The following is an 18,381-nucleotide window of genomic DNA, read 5'->3' as shown; positions in this document are numbered from 1 at the left end:
GTAATTTAACTAGGCAAGAAACTGTGCTTAAAGCTGTTTAGTCCATATAGATATAAAAATATGCAGTACTATTTAAGCATGTCTACATATAGTTTAGCAAACAAGCAGTTTTTAAGACTTAATAGTTAAGACTGTAACTTGATGAAATTATGACCTTTTTAATTTAAAAATATGTACAGTATTAAGATCTGTATCTGAATTTGTTTCAGAATTAAAATTTGCAAACTGAATAATGAACTCAAACATTGATATTTGTTCACTAAAATATGTACATGTAAGAGTTTTTCTTGGTTTAATGGTCAAAGAGGATCTTCATTATTGTAACACCGTATCTTCATCTCGGGATGTGAAAATCTCATTCCTGTTTCGTTTTCATTCATTGTGTAGACTACTATGGCATTAATTAGTCATTACTGACAGTTGCAGTGGACACAGAGTTATAAACTATGAAGAAGTATGAACTAGTACAATCTTTTGTTTTAAAACTAACAGAAGTAGATTTTGTTCATCATTCTCAGTATATAACCTGGTTGAACGTTTTCCATATTTTTATATCTCTATTGACTAAAAGAATAGCCACAGAATGAAAATCATAAAAAAGACTAACCTGTCTTCAGTAATTTCAGGGAGACTCACCAAAAATCTTTGAAAAATGATGTGGCTAGTTTTACTGCAAGGCTTTGAGGAAGAGAATATCTCAAACTTCTAATTATTTGTTGCTCTAGTTTCGATTGCTATTTTGTGGTATTCTTCAGACTCTACTTTAGAAGAAAGTTATCCATTTTCCTTGATAATTTCCTCTTCGAACCTAATTTGCAAATGGTTTACTGCCAAATTATTTTGTTCTATAGCCCCTTGAAAAATTCTTCAGTATGAGTCACTGTGATATGGGATATTATTTATTGATTTAGTATGATAAATGGAATTAAATATTGGCTAAATAAGATAGATAATGAAAATGTTAGTTTAAACCAGATACATTATTTCTGGGTTTGCACAGGGTTTATGGCTTTTTTTCATGACTAGTTACTGCCTCTAAAATTTTCCAAGTAATTGAGCAGAGTGTGTCCTTTGTCTGTGTGTTGTGGAATAGATGAAATGTCCATCAAAAAAAGAAAATTCGGGCTTAAAATAATGATGAGGATATTTTGTTGGATTATTGGTACCTCTTTAGTAGCATATAATCCTTTTCAGGAAAAACACTCTGAAATAATATCTTTTATTTCCTTTAATATCTTTGCTTTTTTTATCCCTAAATTTACATATCTTTATTACTTCTTCATAATTATTGAAACAAACTACAGGTACTTTTAATAAAGTAATTTCTTTTTGATAAAAGCTTTGACTTTGGGTTTTTTTCTTTCCCTCAGTGATTTGAATTCAGTGGTTTTCTTTTCAGTTGGATTGTAAATATCCAGTAATTTGCTGAATATTTCTGTACTTGAAAAGCTGCTTGTGCCATTTTTTTCTGTAGCACTATCATTTTGCTAGTGAGAAAAATAACACATGGATTAGTAAACTTGTAAATTCATTATTTCAGGCCAGAAGTTCAATTTGAATACTTTAGTCTTACATCCTGCATACTGAATACATGCAAAGAACCTCACCCAGAGCTTTTTAGGTATAGTCATAACTTAGGTTTGAATTAGAGTCTATCTCTTATAAAGATGCAGAGTGTTCATTTAAAGACTTCCAGATACTGGTACTGGACACTGTATTCCTAAAAAAGAGGGCCTCAAATGAGGGTTACATTCTTTCTCCTATGAGAGAACATAGTTTATGTCCTTTTCAGATTAGTTTCTCTTTCTTTCACCTCAGTTAACATACACATAGAATTACATTTGCCTGTGTATTGTTATTGTCAGTGATATTTTGGCAGCTATGAACATTATTGTGTATTGCACAAAAATAATATTTAGCTTAAACTGTTTGAGATAAAGAAACCATTCATTTTTAAAAGATGTTTCTATTTTAGAAATAGTTTTGAGGTTCAAAAAAGGAAAAAGTCTCAAAATATGACCTGCTTTCCATAAAAAAACCCAAACATTTAAAGCAGTAATATTTGGATGTGTCATTTTGTGTGTTTCCTTTTGACAAATGCTGATATGTGGAAGATATTTGCACCAATTAGTGGGAAGGAAAAATCCATTCATTTTTATTCATAATAAATTATGTAGTGAAACACCATCTAAAGCATTTCCACCTTTTACACCTTGACTACTAAAACTCTTAAAATCTTCAAGAGCAGAGTGTTCTGGGTTCAGCTAAGGTAGAGTTAATTTCTTCTCAGTAGCTGTTACAGTGCTGTGCTTTTGATTGGGAATGAGAATGGTGTTGATAACACACTGGTATTTTGGAGTTTTGCTAAGTTGTGTTTATCCTAAGGACTTTTTCCTTGTCTCATGCTCTGCCAGTGAGGAAGTACACAAAAGAAACTGGGAGGGAGCATAGCCAGGACTGATCAAAGGGATGTTCCACACCACAGAACGTCATGCCCAGTATAAACTGGGGGGAATTACCTGGAATCAGGCAGCCAACCTGGGTTTGGCAAGGGTTTGGCATTAGTCTTTTTATTATCATTACTACTATCATTTGCCGTTATTCACTTACTAAACTTATCTTATCTCAACCTACAAGTTTTACTTTGATTCTCCTCCCCATTCCACCGGGGTGGAGAAGGAAGGGGTTGAGCGAGCAGCTGAGTGATGCTTAGTTTCTGGCTGGGCTTAAACCCCAACGCAGAGGGATTCAGGTGTGCAAAAGTCATCAGTGAGTTGAAGTCTGCCTTACGTCTGCCCTCTCATGTTCATTCTTCATAGTGCAGCCTTTCAGTGTGTGAAAACGTGAAGATTTTGAAGTACAATACTAATTACCACATATTTTACAACTCCAAATAGGATGAGGTTTTATTGTTTTTTTTTTCTGTGAATGCTTTTACTTTTAATTTTATACTCAGTTGCTGTGAATACAGGTTTTTTTTCATTTATGTTAACGATAAATATACTTTACAGTAAACAATGTGCATTTCTGAACTTTAGGATACAAGGTGAACATTATAATCTGTTTTTTGAAAGAGCTGAATTTCATGCAAACATTTTGTAAAGATCCTGGGAATCAAAGCAAATGTAAGTTCTTCCAGAACTGCACACATCCAAGAATGTAAATATTTCGTTTGCTTATTCACTTACTAGGACATCCCCAGGTCATATTAACTGAGTAGAAACACAGTCTAAAAGATGTAAAAGCAGCCAGGTGCATGCACAGTCACTAATGTTGTGACAGAAGGGGATAAACGCCTGCTGAGAGGGAAGGAGGAAGGTTGAAGAATGGGATATATAACTGATAACAAATTAAGGTAAATATAAAATCATAGCAAGTTCAAAGTGAGCCTGGAAATTTGAACAGGAAAATAAACTTAAGTTGGTGAAGAGCTTTCAACCTTATTGGCTCTCTTAAATAGCTTCTAATAGGTGCTAATTAAGGCAGGTCCTTACATTTGTTTGACATTACTTTGATCCAGTTAGTCAGCTGACTTTCTTTTCTGCAGGTGTTACTCTGTTTTTCCCGAGATACATCTGTATTGGAGCACTTTGCTTACAGTAGTGCCACCCCGCCCAAATCGTACATACGAGGTACAAAGAGTTGTTTTTAAAACGATCGTGTCGATTTTTGTTGACTGCTGCTGTAATACAGTATGTGAATTTAGTCTGTGTTCATTATACCTAGTAGACTACATGTAAAAGAATGTTAATAAAAACTCCATGTATCCAGCTGACTTCTGCACAGATTCTATTACAACAATTTAGAAGCCGATCACATAAAGGCCAGATTGCAGTGTTGTTCTTTTACTTCAGTTTTCTGTGTATAATTCTGCAGTGTTCTACCAAAGGAAATGAAACACAGCCATGACAATATGGTAAAATTGTGACAATGTCTGTCTTCATCAGAGCAAGATATTTAAATAGACAATATTGTCTTCTGCAACTCCAATAAATTCAGCAACTGGAAGTCGTTATAGAATGTTGTCTTTCCAAAGCAGTGAGATTTGCAAAAATTTGTAGACAGAAGCAGAACATGTTGCTGAAGAATTGTGGGCTCTGTTCAATGGTGTGGGAGAGTAGAGCTTTACTGAGCATACTTAATACTGATTTTTTTAAAAAGCATGGCATCTTCCAGAGTATTAGCTTATTTTTGGATGTTCTTTGACTTGAGGTCTCATTATGTTTCTTAACAATTTTTAAATTTCAAGTTTCAGTCCACTTGCCTTCTCTGCCAACTTCTGATGCCATTTCTCTGGATGTTTCCATGTTTTTTAGAAATTCACCTACCTTGATTTTACCTAGAGGTTCCTAATTTTGCCTTCCTTCTTGAGTCATTCAGTAATCCAGCCACTTTTTTTTCCCATGTACTTTCACCTTCTACATTCCTGTTTACTTCCTTGCCCCCTAGTGCCTGTCTATTTAGCCAAATATGATCCCTTAGTACTTTTTTTGCACAGGACCTCTCCTGACAGTTTTCTTCTTGCTGCTTCTTACGTTGCTATGAGTAATGTTTGTTTTCTAATTTTTTAGTACCTTTTTTGTTGGTTTTTTTTTTACTCTCTTCCACTGAATTACGGAGTTTTTTTTTACCTACTCCTTGAAATGAGCAAAGGCCTCATTTTCTCACCTGAGAGCAGAACAGCAGTGGAATCCCAGGTTTCACTTCAGACACAGCCATGGCAGCCCAGAAACTCAGCTATGCAGAACATCCTGCATATTCCTTGACAAATCTGGAGAATGATGTTGCTGATACCTAAATCTGTGCAGTGTAAATCCGAAAGGCTTGTATGTCCTATTTTTAGCCAATTTTCCAAGAGATGTGCTTTGTGCTAAAAATACTCATCCTCCCAGATTATAATTCCTGGCTGCACAACAAGCAAACTATTGAAAGGAAAAGGAGAAAATATTTTTTTAGTTTAATGAATCAACTCATTTGTGTAATTGGAAAGTACTGGATTTTGTTTTCATGGGTTAGTAGGCGGGAGTTTTGCAGGTAATTTTTATTTTATTTTAGTCAGTTGATGCTGTAGGAAAATATCAAGGTCCAGATTCCATTGAACCTGACAAAAGTTTCAAGTGCTACTCTTCTACTGTGAAGAGTAAACAGAATACACAGAATATTCTATGAATTTTCATGTAATTAATTAAATTTTTAGTTGAATGTTCTCATTTTAGAACTAAGAATCGCAGGTTTTAATTAGCTGTAATTATGCTTAATAACACCTTTATATTTCTAAATAAATTGTTTTTATTAAAGGATTTTGGATTATTAGGTTCTATAGTTAAAATATGGTTTAGTAATATAATGTGTTCATTTTGCAGGGAAGATAAAAAAGTTATATGGTCAGTCTATATGATCAGTGATTTTCTTGACTTAAAAGTCTTTTGTATGCAGCAGATTACTTAAATATTTGTTTGTTATCTTCCTCTCTGTTGCAGACCTAATGAAGCCTTGAATCTTTTTTATCTGTGGTTGTATCTGTTTAAATGCCTTTCCTGTCCCTAGGTCAGTCTGCCCTTACTCCCTCCTAGCTTCACAGTCTGCAGCAAACACCTTTAGAGCTCCTAAGACATACCCAAATGGAAATCTCAATGGAACAGCATTCCTGAAATTTTCCTCCTCTTTTCTGTTGTTTGTCATCCTTCTTTGTTGGTGCTGCATTTCAGTTTTATATCTGACATTGCATCGCTTGCTTGTTTTAGACAGTATCAGGTGGTCAGTAATGTAATTAGTTACAATTTTTGTGACTGTAACTTAAAATCTACTTCTTAAATTTCAATGATTTAAATCTTTATACCTTTTTATAGCTTAATGACATTTTCTTTGTGCTTTGATGGTTCACAGGAAAACTTGGAATGGAAGAATATGCTGTTTTCTATCCTCCAAATGGTATGAATTATACTATTGCCTCCTCTAGTGGTAGATTGGCAAGATACAGGATTTTTTTTCTCAAATACATGATAATTCCTTGTTCTATTACAAGTTATGTTTTGCTGTCACTCTGAAATTCATTAATTTAAAAGAGTAAGCTGGAAGGAAGCTACTCCAAACCCACATTCAGCCTGGTGTTAGTAGTCACAAACAGAGTTTGTCTAAGTGTGTGGTAAGGAGAAGGAAAACAGCTTGTGGTGCAGCAGTTTGTATTCAGTGTTGTATTGGCACTTGGAGGATTTGAATGATACATGCTGAAACTGGCTGACCTCCCAGATTTTCAGTACTCAGCAAACCGCACCATAAAGTCCTTTCCTTTCAAAATTTGTGTTCATATTAAAACTTCAGACACAACAGATCCATGTAATTTTAAGTTAATATCATTGCTGTTGTTATAACTTCAGTTATTAAAATTGTTTTTTTCAGCTCTTACCTTGACCGTTTCAATCCCTATTGAATCCTTTCCCTGCGTTTGTATTTTAAGTTCAAGCTCTTTGCTCTTGCTTTCAAGGCCTTACATCACCAGTCTTAAATCTGTATCTTGTCTTTTATCTGGCCCAAATCTGGCCTTGTCTTTTATGTCTTCTGTATTTCAGTGGAGTCATTTGCAGTACAAACTTTTGTTTTTCTTTTTTCCATGTTTGTCTCCACAATTCCTTGCAGCCATGAAGCATTGTTCTTTTGATTTTTTGCCAAAGCAGCTCCCTCTTACCAGTCTTATATAAAATCTAGTGAATGGGAGCTAAGATCAGCTGGAAAGGAGGAGAGACCTGTCATGCTACAACTGCCAAGTACTGTCAATGTTCTGTCTGAGTACTCCATGAATTACTAGAGGTCTTGGCCTTCTTTTTTCCCTACTCTGTTTTTGTCAGTGCATGACATTTATGGGTTGTCATGTACCTGAAATTAGGTTCTGATATCAGCAAAGCTTCTATGTAACAACTTCACGGAAACTGAGCTTTACTTGGCTTTCTAGGAGCTATAGCTTGTGTTTAAGCCTGTAATTGGTTGTACTGACGCAGGTGATACTGTACTTAAGTATTTACAAGATGGAAATCTGTGCAGGTGCAATAACAAGGAAATACTTTATTCCTGACGTAAGCAGAATACAATTTGATAACGTGGGGGGGGGAATAATGTTTTTTGCATGGATAAAGAGGACTATAAAAGAACAAAAGAATAAATATTTCTGTTTTGTAGGTGTAATTCCTTTTCATGGCTTTTCTATGTATGGTAAGTGTGACTCTCCTACACTAAAACCTCAGGATTGCTTTTTGTCGTATTGCAGTTTAAAGCAGTATGTGCTCTCCTGCAACTCTTAAACTTGTGTGTGTGCTTTTATGTTTCTTTGTATATGAAGATTGTTGAATATAATTTTAAAAATTTCTGGCTGTTTTATTCACTTATAGTATAGCTCGCTGCCACGTGGGAATTTCTTGTTTGAGAGCTAATAGCTGAGCTAAGCTGTGCATCTTAATGTGTATGAATAGAGGGATGAAGTTTACCAATAAAGTCTCTTTCCTTGTGCTTCACTTCTGGGTAGACCAACTTACGTATGAAAAGAGTTTTTAAAAACAAGAATAATGTGAAAGGCCTGTTGCTCTATCCATTTTCCTACAAGAGGTGTTAAAAGAGCATTACATAATAGAATGGTTGCTAATTTACTGCACAAAGGAAAGCACAAATATCAACAAGATTTTTAGGAAAGAAGCAGAAAAATCTCCTTGGGTTACAGATGTATTGCAGCTATTGCAGGTGTGGGATTAGATGTTTTGGCTTTTCAGTTTTTTGTTTTGGTTTATCAAAGGTATTTGTAACATCACAGGGCAAGCAGATTGTAAGATTATACTTAAAATGCTATGTTTTGCTAATAATAAAGTTTAATGATCACACAATCATTAAAATCATGCAATTTAAATATGAAATACAGATTTGAACCTGAATAGGGAATCTAAAGTCTTTGAAGTAATGAGCACTTAAGTTACAAACTCTTCCTTAGGGACTCACTAGATGGTGTTCACTTGTTCCATGTGAACTGCTTTTCAAAATGTTTGGATATGACTCTGCCCTTGAGAACAGTGTCTCCCAAACTGGGGTGGGAGTTCCTCCCTCCCTTCTGTCCTTGCTTTTTGCACAGGCTCAGAATATGCTGGCTCTGAGAAGGAGGAAGGGTAAAAAGCAAGGCAGCAGAAACATGGTAATGTAGCTCAAGGCTGTGGGCACAGTGGCTGGGACCAAGCAGAGCATCTTCTGTATTCCATGCTGTGCTGCTATATGAGGAAGTGTCTGGGTCCTTAGGAAAATCCTATACCCTTTTTCCTGTTTGCATGCATACACTGTCAGGGTGCCAGCTGTCAGAGGCTGTTCTGTTACCCTCTTGGCCTTTATGTACATGTGCACGCTGACAATTCCACCTCCATCTTCAAGTATTAAAAACATGAACACGGGTGACACCCTCTGCTTTTCTTACCCCTACAGAAATACACGTTTCTGTGAACATCTCACCTTACCTTAGCACCCCACCTCTCATACACAGACACTATGTTTTTTATTAAGCCAACTTCTCTGATATTTAGATATAAAAATAAATTCACACATGCATATATCTGTATATATATAAAAAATGTACCTATATCTGTGTGCGTGTGTCCATAAGTATGCAGATAAGTGTATCCATATCCAGTATGTTAAAATGTAAGCTGTTAACTAAAATGTATGCACCTGTAAAATGAAGCAGTCAGTGTGATGAGTGGACAGATCAAAAGCCTATTCACAAAAAGGTATAAGGACAACTGTCTGTGAAAATGCATTGAGTGAATGGACTGTCAGTCTCAAGGAACTGGTTATGTTTGTGCATATAACAGATTTATCTATATGCTAGACTTTTACGAAACAAGAAAAGTTTCAGAGCGCCTGTTTTACAAATGTAATCAATTCTTATTTTGAATCAAGTGTACTAGAAGACTTCTAAACAGTAAACTACCAAATGTCCATGATTTACAGATCTTGTAAGAAATAAACACGTCTTTATCAGTTTGTCATACTTAGTGATGTTATAATTGTGGCAACCAAAAGCTGTTCTTTTAATGTTTTCATTTTCACAATATCCATCTTCAAGCAGTCTTACAAATAGGGCATCAGTTTGGAGCTGGTCACTGGGCCCCACGTCACACTGAAGGTTACAGACAGTTGAATCAAAAACTTGCACTGTTCACATTGCCCTACACCCCAAAGACGCTCTCCTTACAGCATATTTCTTATGGTTCTGAATCCAGCACTGTAGTAAGCAGGTTCTAATCGGTTTGACTTCTTGAAATATGTAGGAATAATATACAGAATGTATCATTCTCCTTTTTTTGACTTTTTACATTAAATGATAGACTGTTATTGAATACTTCTTTCTCAATAATTGGTTTAGTATGTTTTTGTAAATTGTGGTGCTATCAATTAATTGGCTTTTCCTCATACTTCATGCACTTAATCATTGAACTCTTTCAGCAGTTTACAGTGTTGAGTCAATTATAATTCTTTTATCCTTTCAGTTGCTCCACTTTGTTTTCTGTACCATGAACCTTCCAAATTGTATCAGATATTCCGTGAGATGTATGTGCGTTTTTTCTTCAGACTCCATTCCATCTCTTCTCATCCCTCTGTAAGTTCATTAGGAATTAAATCCACTCACTCGATACTCTGTTTGCTACAAAACAATAATATACAATAGCATGGTTTTCTATGTGACTGAAATGTATCCTTTTAAATATAATAAAATATTTCAGGCAAGCTTGGGAAAATTATTAGGTAATTCCAGTCTGGATATTGTTGTTTTCTATGTCAGTGTTAGTCTTTGCTATCATATACCTTATTAAAATAGTAAGTTCTCATTTTATGAGGGTATGGGGTCTTTTATAAGAGTCAAGTATTTAATCTAATAGGTTTCTCAGTTCAAGGGGTCACATAAATGCAAACTCACTTTCATTGAAGACATGTAAATGGACTCTGAACTATTGTCTGGGGTAAAGGGACTAAAATATATGTATAGGGATATTGTTTCAGTGATACCAATTTAGTGTCTGTTTCTTTAACTGAAGTATCTTGCTATGACAGCACATGTTTTTTAGTACTACTAGATGAGTTTAAATAATGTGGCTGTTTGTGACCAGGACCAGCTGTCTTGAATGTACAACAGTTGTAAAAATTGGCTTGTCTTCTATTTGTGAAGGATAAAACAGAGTAAATATTTCTTTTTTCCTTCAGAAAGTGCTGAAGAGTTACATTGCTTTTTGAAAATATTTCCTGGTTAAAAGAAAATCCTTTTCTTGATATACCATTTAAAGGCTATGTATTGTGCTTTCCATCTTTAATAGCAGAGAAAGGGGTCAAACCAGAGTCTATTCATTTCCATGGTAATTTTTGAAACAATTTTTAACGTGTTTATGTTTAACTATTTTTGTAGTTATCCCTATTGCTGTTTGGTTTTACTTATCAGAGAGATACTTTTTCTTACATCCTTTATTTTTTAGTGCAACTGAAGTCTGTTTCATCAAAGTAGAAGTATTTCAAGTAGATAATATCATAATAACCAATTAAGTACTTCAGCCCTGACATACAAACACCATAAGCAACTCAGAGCTGAAAGGGACTAACAGTACGTATTATGTTGCTAATACATACACAGATGTAGTGGTTTGGTCCAAAATACTCATTACTGTTTAACCCATGACAACAGAATTGCAGGAGCAAGGCTGTAGTGACTGAAAGTATTAGAATTGCTTGTGCCTTTCTCACCTGAGTTGCATATTATATCATTAATAGTGTTTTATTGCTTGAATTAAAAATTGATGCACACTTACATGCTGATACTGTTTTCTCAGATTTGACAGGATGAGTGTTAGTATTCAGGATATGATCTTGTTTCCTTAGGGCATTGTATCATTGTGCTTGCTTTTTGAGACTCTTCTACAAACCCATCTGCCCCAGCTCTTCTATCACCTCCGAGAAATTGGAGCTCAGCCGTAAGTACTTCTTTCTGACTTGTTACAAGTATTGCACATTCATCATTCTGAAAATGCTGTTCTGCAGTATTTTAATTTAAGAGCTATGAGAAATTACACAAAAGTATAAACATCAGTGTGCCATTTTTCCTTGAGAGTCAAATGCAGTGCTTTGTCTAACCTGCATATCTGTGCTTCGTGCATTTCTTCAGTATGCTCTGTGAAAAAGAAATTTATTCTGTGAGAAATGCTCTATGCTGCATTATTCAGCTAAATTTCAGTAATTCATGTTGGATCTGATGGAACTAAGGTATTTCGTAGGGGACAGAATACACAGAGATGTGTTAGTTGCTGCAGAAGGTACTGGAAGGGGCGAGAGAGCAAGAGTCATTCGATAGTGAACTCATGGTGCCAGGCACAACAGAACCTGAAAACCTTTTTGTCTTAATTGGTATCCATCTTAATAGCATAATAGCAGAAAGGATGAAACATAGAGGGTGATAATAGCTGAGGATCACTCTAATGTGATTGTTTGATCATAATGATAATGAGAATGATATTAGTACTTTATCAAATGAGATGCTAAATAGTTTTATGATGGCTGTTGCAAATTAAAATACTGATTATTACTGCAGCAGGAGAAAATGCTTGTTCTTCCTGGAAGAGAAATGTGGAAGTACAATGAAATATTTTCAATTTATAGACAATCTGATCATTATGGGAGGCAGAAATATAATAACCATTGTTTGTCACTTGTTTACAGGCTACGAATTTCATTTAAATGGATGGTACGAGCATTTTCTGGTTATTTAGCTACAGACCAGCTCTTGCTTCTGTGGGACAGAATCCTGGGATACAATTCTCTAGAAATTCTTGCTGGTAATAGAATTATTTTTACAAAACATGTGAAGTCTGTGTTAATGTAAGGCAAATACATGTTAGCTTCAATGTATTTTGTGATGAGAAGAAAATGGTTCCTCTTTGAATGAAGACAGCAGGTTACATACATGTCAAAGCATATATCATCTAGAAAAATGGAATTGCATGAGTACTGCATCTTTAATAAAAAACATGTCAGGTAATTTGGTTTTTTATGGAAATGCTCAAAAAATGCTAAGTGCTCTCTGAACAGAACATAAGATGTTCTCCCAGCTTCAGTGGTAGTGGTAAATGAATTCATCACCTTTCACAAAATACAAGATTCATGTTATTTATGGCAACTACTTCTACAGTACTTAAAGCAATTGAGAGTCCCCTGATTTTGCTGGATTTCTGCCTTTGAAGTGGCATCTTTTAAGACACTTTGAAAGTTTTGTAGTTAAATAATATCCTCATATTTATGAAGGTTCAATATGGAAGTTTTAAAGAAAACATGTATCTTCAGTTGCGTCAGTTTTCAAATACAAAGTAGGTGAGTAGAAGAGAAAAGGTTTTGGTTCCATTTGTACATACAAGACAGCTTGTCCCTTTTAATTAAAAGCTAATCATCTTAAACTCAGGCATTTTCACTCAGACTTTTCTGAAAGAATGTTGTGTTTTTCCTGTCTGAAAGGGTGGTCAAAGAAACTCAAACCCAGCCACCTGTTGTATATTATTCTTCAGAATCAGGATAATTAAGCTAAGTGAAAATTGGTATTTTATATCAAGATTAATTCTAACCACCACTTATCAGGTCAGAAATTTAAATATTGGACATTTTCTTTCAGTCCTGGCAGCTGCTGTGTTTGCTTTCCGAGCAGTCAACCTGATGGAGGTGACATCACTGGCTGCAGCTGAAGTAAGGATAAGTTTCACTTAGAGGAGATTGAAATAGTTTCTGATGCTTTGCCAATAAGAGTAACTTAAGATTCACATGGCACATGGTGCATAGTGCAAATCTTTCTGTCTAAATTCTTACCTTAGGTAAAAAATAAGGAAATTGTGAACATGCATTATGTGTACATAATGCTGCTTTTCTGGAGTAAAAGGAAATAAAGCATATTTGCTGTAAAAATGCAGTTATACAATTATTTTGTACAATTAGTTTTTTTTTCTTTTTAATATATAATCAGTGTTAGTGGGATATATTGTTTTTGCAATATTGCAGAGGTTTGTACCCTTTTCCTCTGTACATTTTAGTTGCTTCTGTTCTAAAAATTACAAAAATTTTACAAGATTAATTTGGCAATGTGAATCTGAAATTTCACTGTGTGTACTGTCATAGGAAATGAAGAAAATGAAGTTATTAGGATGAAGATTATTATTATTTATATCTAGTAACTTATTATTTTTTTTTCAGCTATATGGGGATGGATTTTTTTTCCAGACTTTGAGAGTTTGTGATCACTTTCTTTGGCTTTTTTTAAACATACTTTCATGAGAAGACATTGATTATTTGAGGCATTACATTGGACTTAGTTCACAAGTACTAGCCAAGCCACAGGATAAGGATTCTTAATTCCCAATTATTTTTAGAAGCAAGTTGAAATGTTAGACTCCTTATTCACCCATGATGCCGTGTATATTTGAAGTAAGGCTAAAGGCTAAAATAAAGTTACTTGGGTACTATACATTGGGTAAATGTGTTTTTTCTTTGAAATGTTAGAATGAAAAATTATGCAATAAGGTACTAACATAAACCAATATAATTTGTTTCTAGTCATGTCCAAATCTGATTATTGGCAGTATTGTAGTCAGTATTTGAATCTTTTCCTGACTTCTTAACTTGCTTTAAGGAAATTTGATTCAAATGCCAAGTTTAACAAGCCTTTTTGATTTTCATCCTAGGCTGTACTTGCTGATCTTTCAACCCTGAAAGTTATGCCTCTTCTTCAAATCTTCTTGTTTGCTACAGTCACTTGATCTGCTTCAACAATACCACATTCCAGTATTTCTGGAGGGAGAAGCTAAGCATCAACTATGCAATGTCTGCATAAAACCAAAATTAAACTCCATGTATAAAATCAACTTAGAAATAATTACCTTAATATTTTCTAACTGGAAAAAATAACTTTGCACATGATTGTGTGAAGTGCATGCTAATGAATTTCACTGTAAAAGCAATGGTAATTACTTGTACATTGAGAATGACTACTTGTACAAGTAAAAGATATGAATCACTGTCTAAAATGCATGTAATATTAAAGTAAATGTAATTCGTGATCTGATTTTTGTGATGTTATTGTCAGAGTTGTAAAAACTCTTACTCTTTTAATATGAAATTACTTTTTCAGGCTTACAGCTTAGAGGATATCAGCTCCAGTACTGTCAAGTGAGAAAATAGAAAATAAAGATACTTTTACTTGCAAGATTATTTTTTTCTTGTTTTCTAAGGAAAAGATGGGGTCATCCATCAGTTTTCTATCCTTATCTTATTTATTCTTTTCACAGAAATTTTCTCCATGTTCTTTCTCATGTTAACTGCTCCTGTTTATTCTTCTCATACACAGAGATGTGGTCACGCATTTCCCATTCATCTTTGGTTAGGTATACAGCTGTCTCAGGTGTCTGTTGAACTTCTACCCAGAGTCCCATCAAAGGCATAAAATATGTTTCCCTGCAGAGAAGGCCTGAGCATAGCTTCCTTCAGAACCTGTGGAGCCAGTCCTTGCATGAGACAAAATATTCCCCTGAGAATGATGCCAAGAGTCCTTTCGTGGTGCCCCACACCCTCTCTGGGAGAGCAGTGCTACGCCTTTGACAGTGTTCCGGCCTCTGTTATTCAACAGCTCAGGCTTCAGTGCAAGAGCCCTGCTCGTATTGATGTGTGATGGGTTGTCACTACAGTCAGGCTGGCATCATCTGTTTGTGAGGTCTTCCTCACAAAGTTTGTTTGATTTGTTTAATACAAAGTTGGAATCAATAATCTGATTTGAGTAAATATATGTTAACACTTGAAAAAGGCTCTAAGTCAGATAACCATCATGGGTTATATAGTGACTGCATTTGCAATAGGACTTCTGTCTTTGCGTGGTTTATGTACATGTACATGCTTATGTACATGTAGCTGTCATTATTAGTCATACTGAGTGTAAATCAGTGATATATTAATCCTTCATAGTTTCCTCAAAATTTGACAAGTGATATAAGCTGTAGTCTCAGATAGGGTTATGAGCTTTATGTCTGTGAATCTTGTTGTCTCTGTCAGGATAATGTAGTAGAAACTTACTGAACTAGTAAATTTATAAGGCTAACTTAAAAAAAGGTAAAGTTGTGGACTCGGTAGTATCACTTCCTATATAAAGAACGAAACTGCTTAGCAGATATATAGCAGTGTGAGAATATTTGGGGAAGTTTTGCTCTGGATAACAAAGAAAACTGATGTTTTCCTTAATATTTGCAAGAAGTCATTTTAACTGTTTAATGAGAGGCTTTTCTATGACATTTAGTTTTTAAAAAGACACATGACAGTTTTTGTCCTTTACAGCAAGTATTACCCTGTTTTATATATGGGAAATGAAGGCACAGAAAGATTAAATGATTTGCTAAAGATTTCAGAGTAAATTCCTAAAGGAGGTGAGCAGTCTCTCCTCTCCTGAACTTCTGTTTACTTTTCTGGATACTCAGTTTGTGTATTAACCACAAGATCTTATTTCATCTTCAGAACAACACATAATATGCATCTACCTCTAAAAATGCAGCATTTTGCAGTTTTAAAATCCATAAATTGGGTAGCAGTTTAGAAATTATAATGTTACAAAGCAGTCACAAGGATTGTGGCTCAGTAAGGTCATTACAAGGTTACCATGGTGTTCTAAAGAATTAAAAGTATTTACTAAATAGCAAGGGAGATTCCCTACAGGCCTGCTGACCCTCTAATTCCCTTCACTTTGTGCTAGTACATGGTGCAGAATCTGAACAGTACCAGATTGGGATTTTGAGCAGTGTTTTCTCTTTTTCACTTTCAATAAATTTGGAAGTGCTATAAGTAGGCAGAGATAGAGACTGTTGGATTCTTATTTGAACAAGCAGTTCTGTGACTAACAGAATAAGGTCTGGTTTTATCTCCCATCTCCCTTGCATCCCCTCCACCTTCCCCCCTGGGGTACTTAAACTGTTCCTGACCTGCACTGGTGTTTTCTTGATGACTGGACAGGGAACCTTGTGCTCTGGAGCTCGTGAGGGTCTCCATGCACCTTTTTATATACCGGAATACTGAGCATAAGTGCTTAAAATGAGATTAAAATGAGATTTAAAAATGAATTAGATCCTCACCTTAAGCTTCAACTATATTGTTAGATTTTTATATATTTTTAAAAATTTATTTTAAAATGTTGCTTTGACTGAAGTGATGTTGTTTTCATGTTCCCTTCAGTTACTCATTTAGTTCTAGCAAAATACTCTTTCAAATTCTGGCTGATACTTGTATTTTTAATCTCCCTTGCTTAAATAGTACAAATTCAATTTTTTTGTTAATATTAAAATGATTGGTTTCTATCTGGCAGCTAGATACTTCTCTTGTATGCATAGGTAGTATCAATTATTTAAGTTTTAATTTTTTAGCTTTAGAGATCAGTTCAAACTTCTTGACATCTGTAGTCTGTCATTTGACTTCCAAATTCGTAAAACTCCTTTTTAATTTTTGCTGTTTTAAGTAATGGCCAGATGTGATTTTAGAATCGTATCTAAATTGATAATTACATTGGTTTAAACAGGCTCAGCCTAATGTCCAATGGCTCAATTTAGTCAAATTGTTTTGGTCTGTTCCTCCCTATCTGAAATCGATATAAACAGACTTTTCAGTACAAGAACAAGTTGTCTCCATATTTATAGATAATGATCATATTTTTTGCTGCTTACCTTAGGATTCTGGCAATGGTCTGTCAAGGGTTTCTTGTAATGTCAAATAGACTGTTGTAAAAATGCAAAAGTAAATAGTCTAGTCTAAAATGTACCCAAGTTATCTTCCTTCAGTACTTCCAAAAATATGTTGAAGCTCAAATCTTGATGGCTGGGTCGTGGAACAACTGAATAACTAGAACAGTTTATAATTTTTAGTGGATTTTTTTTTTGCCATAGTAACAAATTTTATTATGGGAAATGATGACAGTATGAAGACCATAAAGCAGTTAGATATCCCAGTAAAGGGAAAAGGCTGCAAGGAGTCTCCAGCTGTTGCCAGAAAACAGCAAAAAAAATACGCTGAAGCTTGCACCTATTTTACTATTTTCTGATGAATTTTATTAAATGCTTCCAAAAAGACTGAAGGGATTCTTTGAAACAGAATTGCTGTATAAGGATCAGCTTGGGGAAAGCAATACAATGAGCTGTTAATTAACAATAAAATAAGCATTTTATAAAAGATACTGAAATATAGTGCAAAACTGAAGGGCTGTTATCTTCAGAGAGGAAGGGGAAGAGCCTTTCAACATATTTTAACAAATCAGTAAAATATTCTGTCCAGTATTTTATGTGAGGAAATGGGGGAGGGAGGGGACGGATGCAGCTGGGGCGATGGGAGCTGCTGGGTGCTTCCTTTTCCTTCTTTTCCTCCAGGCCATTTCTGTCTGTGCCTGGCTGCTTGCAGGTGCTGGACCCAGTGGCTTCCATCCTCACAGCCCACAGCCCACACAGGAAAGGCAATTAGCTGAAGCACATATTTGAGATCAACAGAGCTTTGTGTTGCCCAGCCAGCTCCAGCAGGTTTCCTCCAGCTCCAGGAAGCTTGACCACTGGGCAGGGAATGCAGCAGGGCCAGGGCCAGGGTTAAGGTGAGGGCCCCTGGGAATGGCGGGCAGAGGGGCATTAGCCAGCCTTCCCGTTGGGCAGCACCAGCAGGAGAAACACCCCCTGTGAATGATTCCCCCTCCAGCGGCCGTAGGAATGATACTGGGTATCGTTCTTGTGGATACTTTCAGAAGTGCTGAAGGACAACTCCGGCACTTGGGATTCAGGGTTGATTCACAGCTTTAGGACTCAGTACAGAAGGGAAAAAGTACCCTTTTGGAGGCTTCAGGCTTTTAGCACATGGTCATGCTTGTGGTGAGGGCCTGCATGTCTGTGATCTGAACCACTTGTTGCAGCAAATAACTGTGGAATAATCTGAAATCTCTAGAATCCAGAGGTTGTGTGCTGCAATTTGAAATCACTGAAAGATTTTTTTTTCCTGTACACTTCATGCTCAGCTTCTTCAGTATCTTAACAAAATTGCTAGTGCAGGGAAGATCATTTTGATCCAGCAGTGTGACAGTTGTGCTCTGCTTTAAAACAGTGTTAAAATATCTCATCTTAGTATTTTTTTAATTAGGCAATTAATAGTATGCCTACCACATTATGGCATTACTGGCCAATTATGCTTTGGGGAAGCGTCTCGGGATACTTGTCTTTTCTGCAGAGGACACAGTGCAGCACAAGTCAGCAGTTATTAATGGGGACAGAAGGAGTCTGTAGGGGAGGACAAGACGTTTGTCTTGGGTTCACCATGCGTTGTAAGACTGCA

At 35.5% G+C, this 18,381-nt stretch overlaps 1 protein-coding gene across 2 annotated transcripts in view; it reads left to right on the top strand.

Annotated features, from left to right (window-relative positions):
* The window catches only part of TBC1D19 (TBC1 domain family member 19), a 44,462-nt gene extending 30,211 nt beyond the window's left edge, over positions 1-14,251 (top strand). For both annotated transcript variants that reach the window (XM_069012195.1, XM_069012196.1), the window contains exons 14-21: positions 3,548-3,632; positions 5,887-5,931; positions 7,174-7,206; positions 9,516-9,625; positions 10,894-10,985; positions 11,728-11,843; positions 12,671-12,741; positions 13,731-14,251. In XM_069012195.1, coding sequence (XP_068868296.1) covers positions 3,548-3,632; positions 5,887-5,931; positions 7,174-7,206; positions 9,516-9,625; positions 10,894-10,985; positions 11,728-11,843; positions 12,671-12,741; positions 13,731-13,805 — 627 coding nt within the window. In that variant the 3' untranslated portion in view covers positions 13,806-14,251. The remainder of the gene's footprint in view (positions 1-3,547; positions 3,633-5,886; positions 5,932-7,173; positions 7,207-9,515; positions 9,626-10,893; positions 10,986-11,727; positions 11,844-12,670; positions 12,742-13,730) is intronic.
* The last annotated feature ends 4,130 nt before the right edge of the window (positions 14,252-18,381 follow it).

This window comes from Aphelocoma coerulescens, chromosome 4, assembly GCF_041296385.1.
Source record: "Aphelocoma coerulescens isolate FSJ_1873_10779 chromosome 4, UR_Acoe_1.0, whole genome shotgun sequence".
NCBI lineage: Eukaryota > Metazoa > Chordata > Aves > Passeriformes > Corvidae > Aphelocoma > Aphelocoma coerulescens.
Note: the sequence above shows the minus strand (reverse complement) of the source record. Positions and strands in the feature narration are given on the sequence as shown.